Source organism: Armigeres subalbatus, chromosome 1 (genome assembly GCF_024139115.2).
Source record: "Armigeres subalbatus isolate Guangzhou_Male chromosome 1, GZ_Asu_2, whole genome shotgun sequence".
Lineage (NCBI taxonomy): Eukaryota > Metazoa > Arthropoda > Insecta > Diptera > Culicidae > Armigeres > Armigeres subalbatus.
The window spans coordinates 70,786,157-70,806,074 of NC_085139.1; the positions used below are offsets into that span (position 1 = coordinate 70,786,157).

The 19,918-nt window shown below is 41.8% G+C and overlaps 1 protein-coding gene across 1 annotated transcript; it reads left to right on the forward strand.

The window, feature by feature from the left end:
* The first annotated feature begins 300 nt into the window (after positions 1-300).
* Positions 301-14,786, forward strand: LOC134206252 (uncharacterized). Its single transcript, XM_062681949.1, has 4 exons — positions 301-304; positions 3,047-3,361; positions 4,681-5,414; positions 14,664-14,786. Exons 1-4 carry the CDS (start codon positions 301-303, stop codon positions 14,784-14,786), a joined length of 1,176 nt encoding a protein of 391 aa, XP_062537933.1.
* The last annotated feature ends 5,132 nt before the right edge of the window (positions 14,787-19,918 follow it).

The following is a 19,918-nucleotide window of genomic DNA, read 5'->3' on the forward strand; positions in this document are numbered from 1 at the left end:
AGGGATGCAGTAAAGTTCGTGGATGTTGCGAAACCGGGTACGAGCGCGGAGAAAGACCTGAGCACTTTAATGGGCAGAATGTCGACGTTTCAGGAGCTGACAATGACAGCTATGATGATGAATGGAATTCAGGTGATTTGCAGTGTATGTGTGTTGCGTCTCTTAATAAAAATAAGTGAACCATGTCTTATAAATGTCTCAATTGATGATCGTTTGGTGCAAATGGAGGTTGATTGTGGTTCTAGTGTAACCGTTATGGGAAAATCTCAATATTTTTCGTTATTCAAAAAGTCTTTAACCATGAGTGAGAAGCAACTGCTAGTTGTCAATGGGTCAAAACTAAAAATTGAAGGGGAAACAAATGCTTTAGTGAATCTAAATGGATTGAAAATGAAATTAAATCTTTTAATTTTAGACACAGATTTTAAATTTATCCCCTTGTTTGGCCGAAATTGGCTTGATGTTTTCTTTCCTCAGTGGAGGAGCAATTTTCTTAGTAAACAAATGGTAAACAGGGTAGATTCAGCAGACAAAGAGTGTATTATTCAAGAAATCAAAAGCAAATTTGCGGAAGTGTTTGTGAAAAATTTTTCAACGCCCATTAAAGATTTTGAAGCTGATTTGGTATTAAAAAGTGATGTTCCTATTTTCAAAAGGGCCTATGATGTACCCTATCGGTTGAGGGGAAAAGTCCTGGATTATTTGACAAAACTAGAGAAAGAAAATGTGATTACACCGGTGAAGACCAGTGAATGGGCATCACCAGTGGTTGTAGTTATGAAAAAAAATAATGAAATAAGACTCGTAATTGATTGTAAAGTTTCAATAAATAAAGTTTTATTACCAAATACTTACCCTTTACCTTTGGCAGCCGACTTGTTCGCTAAATTGGCAAATTGTAAAGTTTTTTGTACACTAGACCTAGAGGGAGCTTATACACAGCTAGCATTGACTGAACGTTCTAAGAAATTTATGGTGATTAACACAATCAAGGGATTGTTCATCTATAATCGTTTACCCCAGGGGGCTTCCTCAAGTGCATCGATCTTCCAACAAGTTATGGATCAAATTTTAGACGGGATTGAAAATGTTTATGTTTATCTTGATGATGTACTCATAGCAGGTGAAAACTTGAAGTTTGTCGAGAAATTGTTTCTTGTTTTAGAAAGACTCGCAAATGCAAATATTAAAGTAAATGTTGAGAAATGTAAATTTTTTGTGTCAGAATTGCCTTTATTTGGGCCATATTCTTAGCGAAAATGGGTTACTACCTAGTCCAGACAAAATTTCAACAATTCAAAGAGCAAAGGTTCCTGGAAATGTGACTGAGCTAAAGTCATATTTAGGCTTGATCAACTACTATAATCGTTTCAGCCCCATATGTCTATCAAGTTATTCCATTTGTATAAACTATTGAAGAAAAATACTAAATTTGTTTGGGATGGTAATTGTGACAAAGCTTTCAAAAAGCAAAACGCACTGGTTAATACCAATTTTTAGAATTTTATGACCCATCAAAAGACATTGTAGTAGTAATAGACGCTTCAGGCTATGGCCTAGGAGGAGTGATTGCACATGTGATAGAAGGCATCGAAAAGCCTATTAGTTTTACTTCTTTACGTTAAATGACGCGCAGAAAGGTTACCCAATTCTTCATCTGGAAGCTTTGGCCTTGGTTTGTACTTTATTAAAAATTCCATAAATATTTATATGGGCAAAGGTTCATTGCTTATACTGATCACAAACCATTGATAGGATTTTCGGCAAAGAAGGGAAAAATTCCATATTTGTAACAAGACTCCAACGATACATACTTGAACTCTCGATTTACGATTTTGAATATAGGTACAGACCTTCTGCAAAATGGGAAACGCGGATTTTTGTTCGAGGTTCCCATTAGAGCAGAAGGTTCCTATTGAGTTAGATCATGAGTTTATAAAAAGTATAAACTTTGGTGATGAATTACCCATTGATTTTGCTTTGATTGCCAAATGGACAAAGGACGACGAGTTTTTACAACAACTTATGAAATATTTGCGTGATGGATGGCCAAAAAAGTTGGATAAATGTCTTATGGACGTTTTGCAAATCAAACTGATTTGGAAATTGTTGAAGGGTGCGTTTTGTACCAGAACAGGGTGGTAATTCCACATAAAATGCAAAACGGAATTTTGAAGCTTTTACACGCCAACCACGCAGGAATAGTTAAAATGAAACAATTGGCAAGAAGGCAAGTGTACTGGTTTGGCATTAATAAAGACATTGAAAAGTATGTATCGAATTGTGATGTATGTGGAAGTATGGTAATAGTACCAAAAACAAAAGTTTTATCCAACTGGAAACCTACAACAAGACCCTTCAGCCGAGTTCACATTGACTTCTTTTATTTTTCTCACCACACTTTTTTACTGATTGTTGATTCTTTCTCAAAGTGGTTGGAAGTAGAATGGATGAAGAAGGGCACGGATTGTGCAAAAGTGGTGAAGAAATTGGTAGCCTATTTTGCTAGATTTGGTTTACCAGATGTACTGGTATCGGACGGTGGTCCTCCATTCAATTCATTCTCATTCACAGCATTTCTTGAAAAACAGGGAATAAAAGTTTTGAAAAGTCCAGCCTATAACCCCTCCAGTAATGGGCAGGCGGAACGGCTGGTGAGAACTGTTAAAACAGTATTGAAAAGTTTTATTAGAACCAGACTTGCAAGATGTTGATTTGGAGGATCAGATAAACTTATTTCTAATGAATTATAGAAATAATATTGTTTCGAGTGATGGGCAACTTCCTCGGAGAAAATATTTCTTTTAAGCCAAAACGATTTTGGACCTTTTGAATCCAAAAAGACTTATAGAAATTATTTACAAGTACCGCAAACTACAAATATGAATGATGACAAAATGTGTCTAATATGCCGAGAAAGTCGAATGACGGCTTAGACACACTGACAGAAGGAGATACTGTATGGTATCGAAATGTTCATCATCATTTACCGAATAAATGGATAAAGGCAACGTTTCTCAAACGTTTTTCTATTAACACTTTCCAGATAGCAATTGGAAGCGCTCTCACCATGGCCCACCGAAGTCAGCTTGGGTGCTACAGGGCAAACCCGCAGCCGAGACAAAACGTGGCTGGGAGTCGGTACGTGGTAGAGATGCTACGGTCGAAGAACGAACTGGAATTGAAGAACGAAACCAAGAGGACACCGAAGAAGTTAACGCTGAAGCGGCTCTGATGATGAACCATTTAGGATTCCCTATGGTTCCGGCAAAGGCCAGAAAGCGAAACGCGACTTCGGCGGACTTGCCGAACGTGTGTCTACGGCGATCGAAGAGGGTCCGCAAGCGAAACGAAGATCCGAGTTCAGTTATTCGTAGAGTATAAGTTCAAAGTGATGAATTATCGATAAAGTGAATTGATTTAGGATTAAAGTTAATTTGAAGTTGTTAAGTTTGATAAATGATATTTCAAGTTCGAATTTTTTGAAATATAAATACTAATGTATTAATTAAAAAGGGGGAACAGCCGTTGTGTCACCCACACTGAAACATCTATATGATTGTAAATACCTTGGTCAAACCATCTTGTCATACGTCAAAGAAGCGTTACACACGTAACGCTTCAAGCTAAGAAGATGATCAAAAAATAAACTAAAGGTCTCTTTTCATCTGGACCAGCCATCAGAACAGACGTCTTTTTATTAGTATTTTACTGAGTGTTGTAGGGTGAATTTATTTCTTTTCAAAGGTAAAAGAAACGAAATTTGCTCAAACCCCACTGCAGAGAAATGCTAATAACTTAGCCAGGCAAACTCGAATCTTCTCGCGGTTTTCTGCAAAACATTCTGTATTAAATTCTCCAAGATCTGAATGAGTATCATAGTTCTTCATCGTAAGTTGTGTAGTCTAGCTGCAATTTACTGTTTTTGGATGTTTCTGCATATATTTTTCCATATAAACTTCCAACGAGTTTAGCACCGCCCAAACGTTGACCGATTTGGCTGAAATTTTGTCCAGAGCATCAGGGCATCAAATAGAAACGAATAAGACGGCGGCCCATAAAAAAAAATTGAACAAAGTTTTTCCCATACTAATTTGAGCCACCCTAATATGGAGGTAAAACAATTTTTGATTATGTGAATACTCAGAAATGTGTTCGCGTGTATAAAATTTTCTTGAGCGTTCTAATTTCTGGTTAAAACAGCTAAGAAAAGCAGAATATCAGAGGGCCCGTTAAAACATTTTTAAATAGTAAAAAACGTAATCATTTGATATTCTTCGAAAGCTAAGCTTAAAGCTGCTTAAAGCTAAAGCTTTTAAAGCTAAGCTAAAGCTAAGCTAAAGCTGTTGCTGTTGTTTGCTAAAGCTAAGCTAAAGCTAAAGCTAAGCTTGTTTAAAGCTGCTAAAGCTAAGCTAAAGCTAAGCTTAAAGCTGTTAAGCTTAAAGCTAAGCTAAAGCTAAGCTAAAGCTAAGCTAAAGCTGTTTAAAGCTAAGCTAAAGCTAAGCTAAAGCTGTTAAAGCTAAGCTAAAGCTGTTGTTGCTTAAAGCTAAAGCTTAAAGCTAAGCTAAAGCTAAGCTTAAAGCTAAGCTAAAGCTAAGCTAAAGTTAAGCTAAAGCTTGTTAAAGCTAAGCTAAAGCTAAGCTAGTTAAGCTAAAGTTGTTGGCCCCAGCCCGGCCCCAGCTGCCCTAAGCCCCCAGTCCTGCCCAGCTGGTCAGCCCCTCCAGCCCCAGCTCCCAGCCTGCCCTGCCTGGCTCAGCCCGTCAGCCCCAGCCGGCTCAGCCCCAGTGCCCCAGCCTGCCCAGCCTGGCCCAGCCCCAGCCTGGCCTCAGCCCGTCCTGCCTGCCTGTGCCTGCTCAGCCTGCTCAGCCCAGCTCAGCCCTGGGCTCAGCCCCGCCCAGCCTGCTCAGCCCTGCCCAGCCTGCCTGCTCAGCCTGCTCAGCCTGGCTCAGCCCGCTCCAGCCTGCTCAGCCCACCAGCCTGGCTCAGCTCACCAGCCTGGCCTCAGCCTGCTCAGCCCTGCCCAGCCCGCTCAGCCTGCCTCAGCTCCTCAGCCCAGCCTGCTCAGCTGCCCGCCTGCCCTGCTCAGCTCCGCTCAGCCTGCTCAGCCTGGCCCAGCCTGCCCAGCTCAGCCCAGCCTGCTCAGCCCAGCTCAGCCTGCTCAGCCCAGCCCCAGCCTGCCCCAGCTCAGCCTGCTCAGCCTGCCCAGCCCCAGCCTGCTCAGCCTGGCCCAGCCCAGCCTGCCTGCCCAGCCCCCGCCCCAGCCTGCCCAGCCTGCTCAGCCTGGCCCGCCCTCAGCCCACCAGCTGCCTCAGCCTGCTCAGCCCTGGCCAGCCTGGCCTCAGCTGCCCGCTCAGCCCAGCCAGCCTCCCAGCCCCAGCCCCAGTCTGCCAAAGGCTCAGCCTGGCTCCAGCCTGGCTCAGCCTGCCTCAGCCCGCTCAGCCTGCTCAGCCTGCTCAGCCTGCCTCAGCCTCGCTCAGCCCGCTCAGCCTGGCTCAGCCCGCCCAGCCTGCCTCAGCCTGGGCTCAGCCCTGGCCTCAGCCTGCTCAGCCTGGCCTCAGCCTGCCTGGGCTCAGCCTGCTCAGCCTGCTCAGCCTGCTCAAAGCTCAGCCAGCTTGGCTCAGCTTTTGCTCAGTTGTTTGCCAGCTAAGCTAAGCTTAAAGCTGTTTAAAGCTAAGCCTGCTGTTTTGCTTAAAGCTAAGCCAAAGCTAAGCTTAAAGTTGCTTAAAGCTGTTAAGTTAAAGCTGTTAAAGCTAAGCTTAAAGCTTGTGTTGTTGTGCTGTTAAAGTTGTTAAAGCTAAGCTAAAGCTAAGCTAAAGCTAAGCTAAAGCTAAGCTAAAGCTAAGCTAAATTCGGAATTCGGCTACAGTTTTCGGTCAACATTATGATTGCGGCTGATGTAATTAGCATAGTATAGTTCCGGTGTACTTCGTAGAATCATGGGGCTGATGTAATTGCACTGCAATTCCACAGTCACTATTTTCTTATTCACAGAAACACCAGAAAATGTATGACAACAAAATAATGTTGCAGAAATTCACGCGCGTTGTCTACTTTGATCTCCTCGATAATCGTCAGGCTGTAAAATAACTCATAATATAAAGTATTTGACATTTGTTTATTACACATTTTATCATGGTTTTGAAACTTAAATTAAGGATAGTCTTACAACATTGAACAAAGCTCCAATAAAACTGTAAATAAATCCACGAAGTCTTCACCCAACCAGCAACCAGAGATGCAACCTGAACAGAACATGAGCCAAGAGCGTGCCTTGGTGTCTTAGTTTTGGACTCTGAACACGGTTCAGTGTGTACTGGGTTGGTACGCAAGCAAAACGATCATGGTAACTAAGATTCCTTAGATTTGGAACTTTGCAAAAACTTTCCATTACTAGCCGAAAAATGTGTAGCATGCTGTCACTTGAATTTGTTTTCCTAGGATACAAGTTGCTAAATAAGGTCAGTGCTCTTGAACAGTGTGCAGTGTTCAGAACGTTTTGAACACGAACACGCGTTCTCGTGTTTAGATGCATCTCTGCCAGCAACTGTGAATATGACTACTGGTCTATCCATCTAACAGTGCAATATACAATTTTCATATGTGCATTTTTTCTTTATATCAAACGAAAAAAGGCACTAACACCGCTAGGTGGATTGATCAGGTTTTTTCGATAGTGCTCACACCGTACAAGAAACTGCTCGGTGAGCTCTTGAAGTTAGGGTTCATTCATTCTCAAGATGGCTTTGAGATACGAAACTGGGAGTCTAATTTTGTGATGGTCTGTCAACTGTGGAATTGGTAATGATAGCTCTTTACCATTTTGGAGGTTACTGTAGTATGTACAATGCACTACAACTACATGCTTTCACAGATGCGAATTAGTTTGACAATGGTTGTGTTGCATATTTTTGGCTCCACCAGAAAGGAGAGCTATTTTTACACGGTGGTGGTGAGGAACTGATTGGCTGATTGCCACAGGAATGGATGGAGGGTGTCTTGTATCACATTTACAAAAAGGGCAACAGCCTGGATTGTAAGTAACAAAACAACATTGCTGAACGCTGGCTATAAGATACTCTTCCAAATTATATGCCGTCGACTAGTACTAATTGTTAGATCATGGGGCATGGAACAAGTGTTAGCTGGCGCTATATATTACAGAAATGCTGTAATACATCGTGCCCACGTATCATCTATTCACCGACTTCGAAGCCGCATATAATCCAATCGATAGAGACCAGCTATGATGACTAGCTAATGCATGAACACGAATTTCCAGCTGAACTGATACGGTTGGTCAAAGCTACGATGGATCGGATGATGTGTAATTTTGAATTCCTTGGAAAGGCGCAGAGGTTACGTAAGGTGATGGTTTTTAGTGTACTATTTAACATCCCTTTGAAGATGGTCACATGAAGGGCAGCGATTGGCACGAGTGGAACGTCGTCGAAGGCGAAATACATGACATAAAGATGCGCAGTAATGAACAATGTTTGCCATCCACCACGAGTTTGTGTCGGTGGTGACAAAATCTAAGTGGTTAATGAATGCTTCAGCTCTTCCGCAGTGTTTAACTGCAAGGTTACCATTTTTGCTAACACGGTAATGCTTTTATGCCCAGCTAAGGAAGGTCTCCAATTTGTAATAGAGCCAAATAATTACTAGCTTAAGTACAAACTTCCCGTAATCCAAAACAAAATGCAACCGCGTTTTCAAGAGCATTCCATCCAAAATGGAAGCCACGCACAATAGTCATTTTTTTTATCTCACGCATGCTGCCAAACTATAATAATAAAAATGACAGTTGTGCGTGATTACCATTTTAAATGGGGTGCCCTTGAAAACGCGAGTGCATTCAGATTTGGATTCTGGGAGGTTTATTTAAATTAAGTCAAGGGTCAACATATGGAATGTTAGCCTAACAAATATCTGTCATGTCAATCAATGTCAAATAAGTTTAAGCTCATAGACTGGTCAAACAAATCAACTGGATGAGTAAGTTATCTAATGAAATGACAAACCAATTTGTTTCACTTTCTCTCATCTGACTGAACATTCGAACTTCAACTTTCGCTATAAAGAGTTACCTTTACGTTTTTCCTGTCCACTGTTCTATAAGTCCAGTACATGTTTGTGCAGTAATTGCGTTGGAGTAGTGTTATGCACTTCCCGCGTCATTGATTCGTATATTCGCATGTAGGGATATAGTTTCCCTTTTTTCTCGAAGCGACCATGAATATTTCATCCATATGTTGCGCTGTACCACCGCCGGTCAATCAAGGTATCATCCCATACTGGCTGCTGTACAGTGTACACACTCATGCACAAACGTCCTTCATAATAATTATTCGTCCGCTGTTTATTAATTCCCGGCAATTTAACAAATTTTTTTCAGCCTTCAAAACTGCAAATCGGGAGCGGCACCAAGAGGCACATAATTTATGAATAAATCGGCCAGGGTTTGCATAATTAATACAGATTGGGTGCCTTAAAACATATGAAATCGTACATAAATGTATTATGTATGCAACCATGCGCAGCGGAAACTAATTTTTCATATCTTGGAAAAATGGCACCGATGCGATGTCCCATGCGGATTTTTTTTTTCCTTTTTCATTTTATGCAACCATTGCTGCCAACCGGTTTGGTTATGTACCTATTTGGAAACTCAAGCGCCAACCACCAAAGGGAGGGTAATTAACTCGTTTTTTGGCAGTGATTTTCATTAAGTCGCACACAGATTGTTCATATCGTTCAATGTATATCCGATGCTGCAACTGATGATTATACGTATTCGATGATTTTTCATTACAATACCTAATTACAATATTTATGTTCTCTTAACACACCTATATTTGTGTTAGCAGTCGTTTTAATTTCAATTTACAATTTATTATAGTCTATGCATTTTCTCTATACTTTGTTGTTTTACATATGCTGTGATAAACTAGATGTGCTGGATACCTTTTTTTTGGTTTTATAAAAGCTACGTAATTTTTAAATTGCTTTAAATAATAGTGGAAGCTATCTCTCATTTTCATCATATTCGTATTTTCATTGATTTACATACATTTTGTTATTACTAAGATTTAGCACTTTCTCAAAATCAGAATCACTCAGTTGTTACTTGACATTGTTTACACTACACGAGCTCAATCGACTGTTCAATATTGCTTCTCTGATTTTCGTTCCATTTTTAGCCTTCCACTAATTAGTTGCGTCTTTAATTCACTAGAGTGTATGTACATTCAAATATTCAACGGTTTATATTTCATTGGAATATTTGTTTTTTATTTTATAATCATTATCCTAAACTATTTAAACAAGCTTTGCAAAAACAAAACTTTAATTGAGATATTTAATTCCTGTTCCCAGAACCATACTCACACCCTACGATGGCGGCGTTTTGCTTATTTCTAGTTTTACTGTATGTGCACGACTTTCATAAATGATCAGCAGTTTGATATGGGGAATAATTGGCATTTGTTGTTTCATATTCTGGGGGAGGAGGGCAATAAACTTGTAACATTTAACGAACGGTTTCCTCGAAGATTAGATCAACGAAGTATCTTAAGCTAAATGTAGGTCAAATTATTTTGAGCAAAGCCTTTCCTTTTCATCAGTCGTTTAAATTACAATTTAGTTTGTTGTAACAGAATATAATTTCCATATGTAACAGTTTGAATAACAATAATGCGAGAGTGCAGTCAAAATTCAACTCATTTCGTTAGGACGATAGCAAATAATATGATCTATTGGACGATTATGGTCATAAACATGCGGCATGATAATATACCTTTATTCCTCAGAGTTGAAAAAAAACATAAGAGTCGTTCAAATTCAATCATTTCACGACGAGGTACCGATAGGTCCGTATAAGTATGATGAGCCTCCAGCAATCACCCTGCAATCCTTTGATTATCAACGACAAACTAAATATTGAAAATCACAATTCTTGTTTACCCTTTCATGCCCAAAATTTTCAAGTGATTCCAGAGCTGGCGATCTACAGTTACCATGCTAGCTTTTTTCGTCACTCAAGCTTGGGTATGTATTCATCCATATCTATAACATATTCGTGAAAATCAAGAGACATGGTAAGATTGTTTTGGGATCTCCTGGGTCATCCGAACCGTCATTGAGTCCAGACAGCCACGACACAAGCTTATTTTTATCATTCCAAGCTTGGATACGTATTCAACCATATCAAAAGACGTCCCAGGAGGTGTAATGGATATAATTGAATGCATATTGAAAGATTGAGTACTAAAAAAAGATTTTCTTGCAGCTGTAGATCCTAAGTCCACAATTCAAGGATAGTTTGGATGACCAAGGTGTCGACGGAAAACCCCTCCCCTCAACTACCTTCCTGATAAAAAAAAACCGTTTATCGCTTCCTAGGAGGTAGCATTGGTTTAGCTTTTCCGGACAGTGGTGGTAGGACGGACGCACTCAAAGCCAGAAATCAAAGTCACTTTAACAAGCTGACCAAACTGCAGATGTTGGAGGACGATACGACAGTCGAAGTAAACCTTCGTCCGCTACACAACCGGGTTTAATGATGAATTGCGTGTGGATATAGAAGACCAAGGTGTGAACGAAGTCCACCGCATTGTTAAAGAAGTCGGCGATGAAAGGGTGAATACTCGTCCTTACGTTCCGATGGACCTCAAGACCGAAGTACATCTTCATCGGTTTCTTGAGGTGCCCTACCAGGCCATACTATCCTTCTGCGATGCATTGCATTGTTCTTCGGCCGCACCAAAGCTTACTGCAAGGCCCAAAACTTGTTCTGTGGGAATTGATCGGGTACCCACCCAACCACAGAGTACCAGTCAGTGGTGTGATCTCCCTAAATTCTGCGTTAGATGCAACAGTGATCAACATGGCATCTCGAGTCGATCATGTTCCAGCTATAAAGCTGAGAACGATGTCCAGAGGTTAAAAGTCGTCTACGGCTGCGCCTACCCGGAGGCCAGACAGAACTTCGAACGCAGCGGTTCCCAACCTTTTTTAGAGGTACCCTTTTGAACTTTTGCATTCAACATTCAGCAAAATCAAAATAAGGTTACTTAATAAGATATATGAAGAAACGGATCTGAAAACTAGAAAGATATATGGCTCTCAATTGGTTTCTATCGAAAAAGTTGTTAAAATTTTTTGTTGTACCGTGAAATTTTCCAATTCAAATTTACTTTTACATTAATCTTCCAAGCCTGTTGAAATGACACTTTCGGAGCCCGGAAGCCTCCTTTCAAGAGGTCCGGAAGGCTCCTTTCAAGAGGCCCGGAAGGCTCCTTTCAAGAGGCCCGGAAGGCTCCTTTCAAGAGGCCCGGAAGTCTTCTTTCAAGAGGCCCGGAAGCCTCCTTTCAAGAGGCCCGGAAGCCTCCTTTCAAGAGGCCCGGAAGCCTCCTTTCAAGAGGCCCGGAAGCCTCCTTTCAAGAGGCCCGGAAGCCTCCTTTCAAGAGGCCCGGAAACCTCCTTTCAAGAGGCCCAAAAGCCTCCTTTCAAGAGGCCCGGAAGCCTCCTTTCAAGAGGCCCAAAAGCCTCCTTTCAAGAAGCTTGGAAGCCTCCTTTCAAGAGGCCCGGAAGTCTCCTTTCAAGAGGCCCGGAAGCCTCCCTTCAAGAGGCCCAGAAGCCTCCTTTCAAGAGGCCCGGAAGCCTCCTTTCAAGAGGCCCGGAAGCCTCCTTTCAAGAGGCCCGAAGCCTCCTTTCAAGAGGCCCGGAAGCCTCCTTTCAAGGGGCCCGGAAGCCTCCTTTCAAGAGGCCCGGAAGCCTCCTTTCAAGAGGCCCGGAAGCCTCCTTTCAAGAGGCCCGGAAGCCTCCTTTCAAGAGGCCCGGAAGCCTCCTTTCAAGAGGCCCAGCCTCCTTTCAAGAGGCCCGGAAGCCTCCTTTCAAGAGGCTCAGAAGCCTCCTTTCCAAGAGGCTCAGGAAGCCTCCTTTCAAGAGGCTCAGGAAGCCTCCTTTCAAGAGGCTCAGAAGCCTCCTTTCAAGAGGGCTCAGAAGCCTCCTTTCAAGAGGCTCAGAAGCCTCCTTTCAAGAGGCTCGGAAGCCTCCTTTCAAGAGGCCCAAGCCGCCTTTCAAGAGGCTCAAGCCGCCTTTCAAGAGGCTCAAGCCGCCTTTCAAGAGGCTCAAGGCCTGGAAGCCCTTTCAAGAGGCTTGGAAGCCTCCTTTCAAGAGGCTTGAAGCCTCCTTTCAAGAGGCTCAGGCCTCCTTTCAAGAGGCTCAGAAGCCTCCTTTCAAGAGGCCTCAAGCCTCCTTTCAAGAGGCTCAGAGCCTCCTTTCAAGAGGCCTCAGAGCCTCCTTTCAAGAGGCCTGGAAGCCTCCTTTCAAGAGGCTCAAGCCTCCTTTCAAGAGGCCTCGGAAGCCTCCTTTCAAGAGGCTCAGAGCCTCCTTTCAAGAGGCTCAGAGCCTCCCCTTTCAAGAGGCTCAGAAGCCTCCTTTCAAGAGGCTCAGGCCTCCTTTCAAGAAGGCTCAGAAGCCTCCTTTCAAGAGGCTCAGAGCCTCCTTTCAAGAGGCCTGGAAGCCTCCTTTCAAGAGGCTCAGGCCTCCTTTCAAGAGGCTCAGAAGCCTCCTTTCAAGAGGCTCAGAAGCCTCCTTTCAAGATGCTCAGAGCCTCCTTTCAAGAGGCTCAAGCCTCCTTTCAAGAGGCTCAGAAGCCTCCTTTCAAGAGGCTCAGAAGCCTCCCCTTTCAAGAGGCTCAGGCCTCCTTTCAAGAGGCTCAGAAGCCTCCTTTCAAGAGGCCTCAGAGCCTCCTTTCAAGAGGCTTGGAAGCTTCCTTTCAAGAGCATTGGAAGCCTCCTTTCAAGAGGCTCGGAAGCCTTCTGTCAAGAGGCTCGGACGCCTCCTTTCAAGAGGCTCGGAAGCCTCCTTTCAAGAGGCTCGGAAGCCTCCTTTCAAGAGGCTCGGAAGCCTCCTTTCAAGAGGCTCGGAAGCCTCCTTTCAAGAGGCTCGGAAGCGTTCTTTCAAGTATCTCAGAAGCGTCCTTTCAACATTCTAGGAATCTTCCTTTGAGCCACTTAGGCCGTCATTAAAGGGGCTCGGAAGCCTTCCTTCAAGAGGCTAAGAGGCATTTTACCAAGAGGGGTGAAAGCCAACTTTCAAGAGATTCGTAAACTCCTTTTAAGATGTTCGGAAGCCCCATTTCAAGAGGCTCGGAAACCTCCCTTCAAAGGGCTCGGAATTATTCTTTGAAGAGGCTTAAAAGCCTACTTTAAAGTGGCTCAGAGGCGTCCTTTCAAGATGTTCAGAAGCCTTCTTTAAAGTAGCTGAAAAACCGCCTAAAGGGGCACGGAACCCTCCCTTCCAAAGTTTCCGAAACCTCCCTTCAAGAGGCTCGGAAGGATACTTTCTAGAGATTCGTAAGCTTGATGTATAAACTTAATTTGAATTGGAAAGTTTCGCGGAATAATGAAAATTTCATCCCAACTTATGGAGAGCCACATATCCCGTTAGTTTCCAGGTCCATTTTTCATGGATCTCGTGAGTTACGATTATCATCATTTTCAGCAAAAAAAATAGGGGTACCTCAATTAATGCAAAAGTTCGAAGGGGTACCTCTCAAGAAAAAGGTTGAGAACCACTGACTTAGAGGGCTTCCAAGCCTCTTGTAACAGAGCTATCCGGCTTTTCGGAAAAAGTACTTTAAGCTTACATCTCTGTTCGCAATTAGATAGATTACATGAAAAAATTTCATATTTTGTTGGTTCGTGGTTTGGTCCTTCTGACCTTTTGTCCTACAGTCCTTCATACACTGACTGTGCTGGTTCTGGTAGGCAACTTTTTGATTTATTGATCACCATGCCCCAAGCAACACCACTTTATTCTCAGTAAGTAACAAAAACTGACTTATTAAAAGTCTGAGTTATGCACAACGCGCCGTATTTGGAACTCCTTTGTGACACAAAAAGCGCAAGAGGTGGAGCCTATTTGCAACATCTTGCGGTTCCAATGAAAATAAAAACACAAAATCCTACTAGGAATCGAACCACGGACCATGAAATTTGTAACCTTCTACTATAATCATCACACCAATAATTCTATTTGGAAATTCTGCTACAAGTGCACTACATAAACAACCAAGTCATTTGTAGCTTCATTGTACCTTATACGGAACATGCAAGGGACTGTCAAAAATAAAATGCTACTCAGCTGAACTCAAAGTGTTTTGCAACATATCAGAAACATTGTCGTAGTAGCAATGAATCGAAGAGTTATTAATACTGCAACTTATGTTTTGTTTCTGATATGAAGCACAATGAATTTCAAATCACCCAAGAAGTCAGACGCGTGGCATATTGAACGCCATTGAAACAGAAATAAAACATTGTGTGTTCCTGAAACTGGAAAGGGGCTTTAATGTGACTCGATATATTGCCAGTGTCTTCAATGCAATTTATTAGGAACAAACAGCTATTTGCGCGTGTGCTTAGGATATTATGTACAACACAAAGTTTTAGAATCAAAATTTTAATAATTATCAAAACATGGGATACATGTAAGTACCCCAGGTTGATAACCGCTGCCTTAAGAAGAGAAGATGATCAACGCCGAAGCTGTCCAAAGAAATCACATCCCACATCACCACAAACCTGACAACTTAGGCAATGAGACAGCAGAGTTGATTCCCTAAAAATAGCTGCGAATCATACCCCCATTCCCAGTCAAACGTCCAAGCAATCAATCCATCTGAAGCGGCAATTAACAGCGATTCTCCTACTATTCGCTCGGTTTCCCAGTCTTCGCAAAACGACAACGCCTACACGTTCAACATCTTCCTAGGTTAGGACGTCTTTGATCCATCACAACCAAAGACTTCAAACAGAGACCAAATAAGTAGGGTGAACATCACCTGATTCCAAAGGGCCCAGAACAACCAATAAAAAGCCTAAACACCTAACCACCTCTTCAACAAGCACTAACATATGGACTAGGGACAAAAGGTCGAAAGACAAAAGGTAGAAAGGACAAAAGGTCGAAAGACAAAAGGTCGAAGGGACCAATGGTCGAAAAGGACAAAAGGTCGAACGGGACAAAAGGTCGAAAAAACAGAATGTTGAACGGGACAAAAGGTCGAAAGAAACTAAAGATCAATAGGATCAAAAGGTCAAAAGGGACAAAAGGTCAAAATGGACAATGAACTGAAGCGGAGAGAGTCAATCTAGCACCAGAGGTGCACTACGCAGTTAACGAAAACTCTGCTCTTTTATTTTTCACAATTTTTAACAATTAAATAAAATTCATTCAGTGAGTACAACCAACAGATGGATGTTGAGTTTTCTAAATGTCACTTCGATCTGTCAAAATGGTTCACGCCGCGCATCAAATACACAGGCGTATATTACACGCTGGTGTATTTTCAATGCGTGCGCGTAGGTGGCTGCGTAGTGCACTGTTTTGACATTAAAAAAAACATCCTGGTTGGATATTGCTGGATTCGTGAAGCAACTAGATCCTAACGTTGCGAATATGGAAACAGTGTACAAGATGGGAACGGAAAGAAGTCTGTGTATAAAATACAAAACAGCGGCAGCAATGGTGGAAGCACTGAAGCGAAATTTGGAACTTGTAAAGTTTAAGTACATACTCCGATGGAAAAAAAAATCGATATCCGCATGGTACAAAAGATATTTTAGTTACTAGATAAAGATTGTCGCTTCGGTTCCCTTTGTTCTGCTGTCCGAAACATGTGTGGTACATATGTACCTGTCAAATCGTATGGATTTTCCTTCTTTGACATTTAGCTCCCCTATCCTCGCCAGCAAAAGATGTTCCGGACAGCGACGACAGCGACAATCTTTATCTAGTAACTAAAATATCTTTTCATGGTACCCACAGGAATGAATGCTGAATATGTAAGAGTTTTTGATGTTCCACCGGAGGTAACGGATGAATTTCTATCTTCGATGTTTTCGAAATTCGGAAAAGCTGAACGTTTCCGTCGGATTCAGGCCTTGGTCACATGTTTACTAGTGTGAGAGGTCTCTACATGGAAATAGAGGAAGATATTCCTCCTACCGTGAATATCCTTTGTTGGAAGGCAAAAGTGTTTTATGATGGGCTTAAAAACAAATGTTTTTTTGCGTCATTCAGAAGGGCACAAGAGGAATGCTTGCCCCCAACGTGAATTGAAAAACAATAATAAAAGAAGGTTACAAAACGGCAAAATATTAAGTACGTATGCTGAAATTGTAAGCGAAGTTCAATCGGTCTTCATGGAACCCACAATGATAGAAGTCTTGGAAGAAGAAATAATTGAAGTGGAACAACAAGAAATACATGGTGTTGCAACGGAAAAAGTGACAAATAATGGAAAACAATTGAAAGAAGGCGAGTGGTTCATAGGAATGAATACGAGAAGAACCTGGCGGAAAATTGGACGAAGCATGAAGCGGAGAAACGGAAGCGAGAGACGTTTTGCAGGAGGGCTCGGGGAATTTCCCGGAGGCATGGCCAGATTTATTAGCGGGCCGGGGGGCGTGGCCCCGGGCCCCCACAAATCTTATGTACCAAAACCAACCTTTTTTGTACATTTTGGGGCCACCACAAGCTGTCGGCCCCGGGGCCCCCTTCCGGCTGAATCCGGCCCTGCCCGGGGGAGAGCTGGGAATCTTCTTCTGACAGTGACGCTGTTCCTTGTCGCCATGAACAGTGTGTCATTCAGTTCCCCCCGAACATTTACATTTTCGTCTATGCCGACGATATAACACCTGGATACCTGGATCTTCATTGTACGATTGGTTCCGGGTTTCTGGATCAAAATACACGAGTGGTTCGTCTATGTTACCTTTGTCGACCATTTTTTAACTACAAACTAAATTTTGAACTTTCTAAATTAGTTCTAAGTTTTATCAATACATATTGGTCTTAAGAAATATGCTTTTATTCAATTTTGTTTTCAATTGATGGGTCCAAGGTTGATTCTGATATAGCATTTAATTGTTGGAAATGAAGCTGAAAAATTAAGGTTTGACTTATGGAAATTTTACACACACTATGCGCATCAAGTTTTCAATTGTAATCGTAATTTCAACTGTAAACATAGTAATTAATGTCCATGTCGGGTGGTTAATACCCGGAAAACCGGCCATTAACATTGATGGAACTGTCCGAATAAAATAAACTCACTGCCCACAAACAAATCATTCTTCCCGCCGCACTTTTTTTTCAAAGTTACCTATCTCGTTACAAGATCAACATCAATGACAATACTAATTAATTAGCAAACAACGAAAGCCCTTTCACTTGAGTAAACATTAGTGTTCACTACATTGCATTGCATCGCGTTGCAGCCCCGGTCGGTGAGGAGCAGCAAAGCACGTCTCCGATTCAAATGGAATGTGCGTGTTTAAATCGCTGTTCGTGACTTTCACGCCGTAACGCGACCGCACTACGATCAAAGCCACCGCCATTTCATTTGCCACCGTTTGAGGTTTTGCAGTGTTTATTTTTCAATTTGTTTTATGACAGGTGCATCGATTTTTAATTTCCTTCCTCGTTGTGCTGTTTTGCAACGGAAATGATGATATAATCGTAATGAGATCACTGGAATGCGATTGAAAATTTAATGGCTGTGCTTTTAGTTCGATTTTTTTTACAAGCCATAACAATGGATTGATGGTTTCGGTTTTTTTTCGTAGTGAATCGGAATAAAATATAATGGTTTTCACTTGTTGTAGTTGTTCTATCTTTACGTCGTGCTTTGGGCATATTGAAGGCAATAATATAGTTGTCATTGGAAATTAATTCATTTATTGTTCATTCGGTATCTTGTTACATGAAGCGTGAATAATGAAAGTAATTCCACACTTCCTGGGCTGTTTTTTGTCATGGTAATTTGTTGCACTGCACCATGCGGTTCTATCGTGGAGTCAAAGCGTTTTAGCTTTTATTATTAATTAAAATGGATGTGGAATTAGTGCGGTTTGCACTTTATGATGTGGTTCATCCTGTTGCCTGTGTTGTCACGGGCGGTCCTGTATGCGGTGCTCAAACGCCGGATACTGAGTGCTGTCAGAGATCCGAGCCTTAAAAGGTTGTAAAATCTGAACTTGTTTGTAGGATTTGTGACAAATTGTCAGTATGAATTATTTCTGTGCAATCGGAATTGAATTCACGTCGTTCTAGAATTCCAGTAGCAGTTTGAATCACGGTTGCTTTTTCTTATTCTATGGCTCTACATTCCAACTGGAACTTGGCCTGCTTTTCAACGTAGTATTCTACACACTCAGTTTTTAATTCTGCACCTCGGCAAAAATCCGCACAGCCGTCTGCCCAGCAAATTAAAAACTGATATCCCGGCAAAAATGACGTTTGTTAGCTGATTTTCGGCAAATTATTTGCTGATTTTCAGCAATTTTGACAGAAATCTCGGCAAAAAACATGTTTGCTGGGGCACGGCTGTGCGAAACTCGGTAAAAGTTTAACATTTTGCTGAGATCCCGGTAAAAAAAATTAAGTGTGTATTAGTATCTTATCTTGTGTGGCAAGTACAATGTCACCCAACCAGTGGATGACAGATTTTAATACAGTTCTGCATAAGAACCTTACAGAAACTGTATAATAATGTGGCATATACAATTTTTGGAAGATTTTAATACAATTGTTGTATTGAAATCTTACAGATTTGTATTATTTTCTGTATAAAAAGCTTACAGAATTGTATACGCCACGATTTTATACAATAATTGTCAGATTTGTTTTTTGGGTGTATATATTATGCCTAGGGTATTGAGAAAGTTTCCAACCCGAAAACATCCTAACCAGACCGAGAATCGAACTTGCCATGTCCGGATTGTTAATCCTTCACCTTTGCGATTAATACACAGCGTAATTCGATCCTCCTTATGTCTTACGTCGGTCCGACGACATATGTGCGTAACGTTTATGTACGCATACACATTACATTACATTCCTTTTTGCTTCAAGCTGATTGGCCTTCAACAAAAAGTCAAACTGGCCAATTCCAAGCTTCTCCTTTAACGACTCGATTTAACAATTTTTGAAATCAATAAATTTATTCTAAGTTCAATTCTCAAGTGAGAATAATGTTTTATAGGAATTAAACGATTATCACTGCATAACATTTAGTTTAGGGAATAACCGTTAGGAATCCCTTGCTGATTCTCGCTAAATATGGGTCCTGAAGATTCCATCAGGGTCCTAATTGTTAAATTTGAATTCAAACTGATCGACTTCCTTTAACAAAAATACAACGATATAATAAATAACTATTGGATGTTTGAGCTGCAAACTGAACTCGAAAGAAGCATCCTTGTTGGAAGTCCCTTAAAACCAAAACACCGGGAGTCCAGGTCTGGATTTAGGCTTGAGAGATGTCCATTTCCAGGGAGGCTAGCTCAGTGTGGTGATCTACCTTATTCGACCTTCCTCTTCCCAAAACAATATGTGTTGACTGGAAGAAGCAATCTTTCCGCTCCGGTCCCGGTGCAAGTACCTATTTTGTGGCATTAGGACACATTTTAGACGAGGCGAATAAGGGGGAAGGATCGAGTGTAGGAAGCCCATTCAGCCGAAAGACATTTGGCTCAACGGGTCATCCGGTCGAATAGGTCATATGGTCGAGTAGGTCATTTGGCAGAATAGAACATTTCTCCGGATAGGACATTTGGCCGAATAGGTCATTTGACCGAACATGTCAATTGACGGAACAGGTCAACTGGTCGAGCAGGTCATTTGGCCGGAAAGGTCATTTGAAAAGTGAGAAATGAAGTGTGAAAAGTGAAACGCTTTACTTCTCACTACTCATTACTTACTTCTTCCTGTGAAAAAAATGAGAAGTGAGAAGTGAGAAGACATCTCACTTCTCACACCTCATTTCTCACTTCTTACTGTGATAAGTGAGAGGTGAGTAGTGAAACGTTACACTTCTCACTTTGCACTATTCTTATTCCGGGGT

Excerpts from the sequence above, each read along its gene's own strand:
- LOC134206252 (XM_062681949.1), top strand. Across the intron at positions 3,362-4,680 it reads CAAGCGAAACGAAGATCCGA|CTGCCCTAAGCCCCCAGTCC; the intron begins GTTCAGTTATTC and ends GCCCGGCCCCAG. Across the intron at positions 5,415-14,663 it reads CTCAGCCTGGCTCCAGCCTG|TCAAACGTCCAAGCAATCAA; the intron begins GCTCAGCCTGCC and ends CCCCATTCCCAG.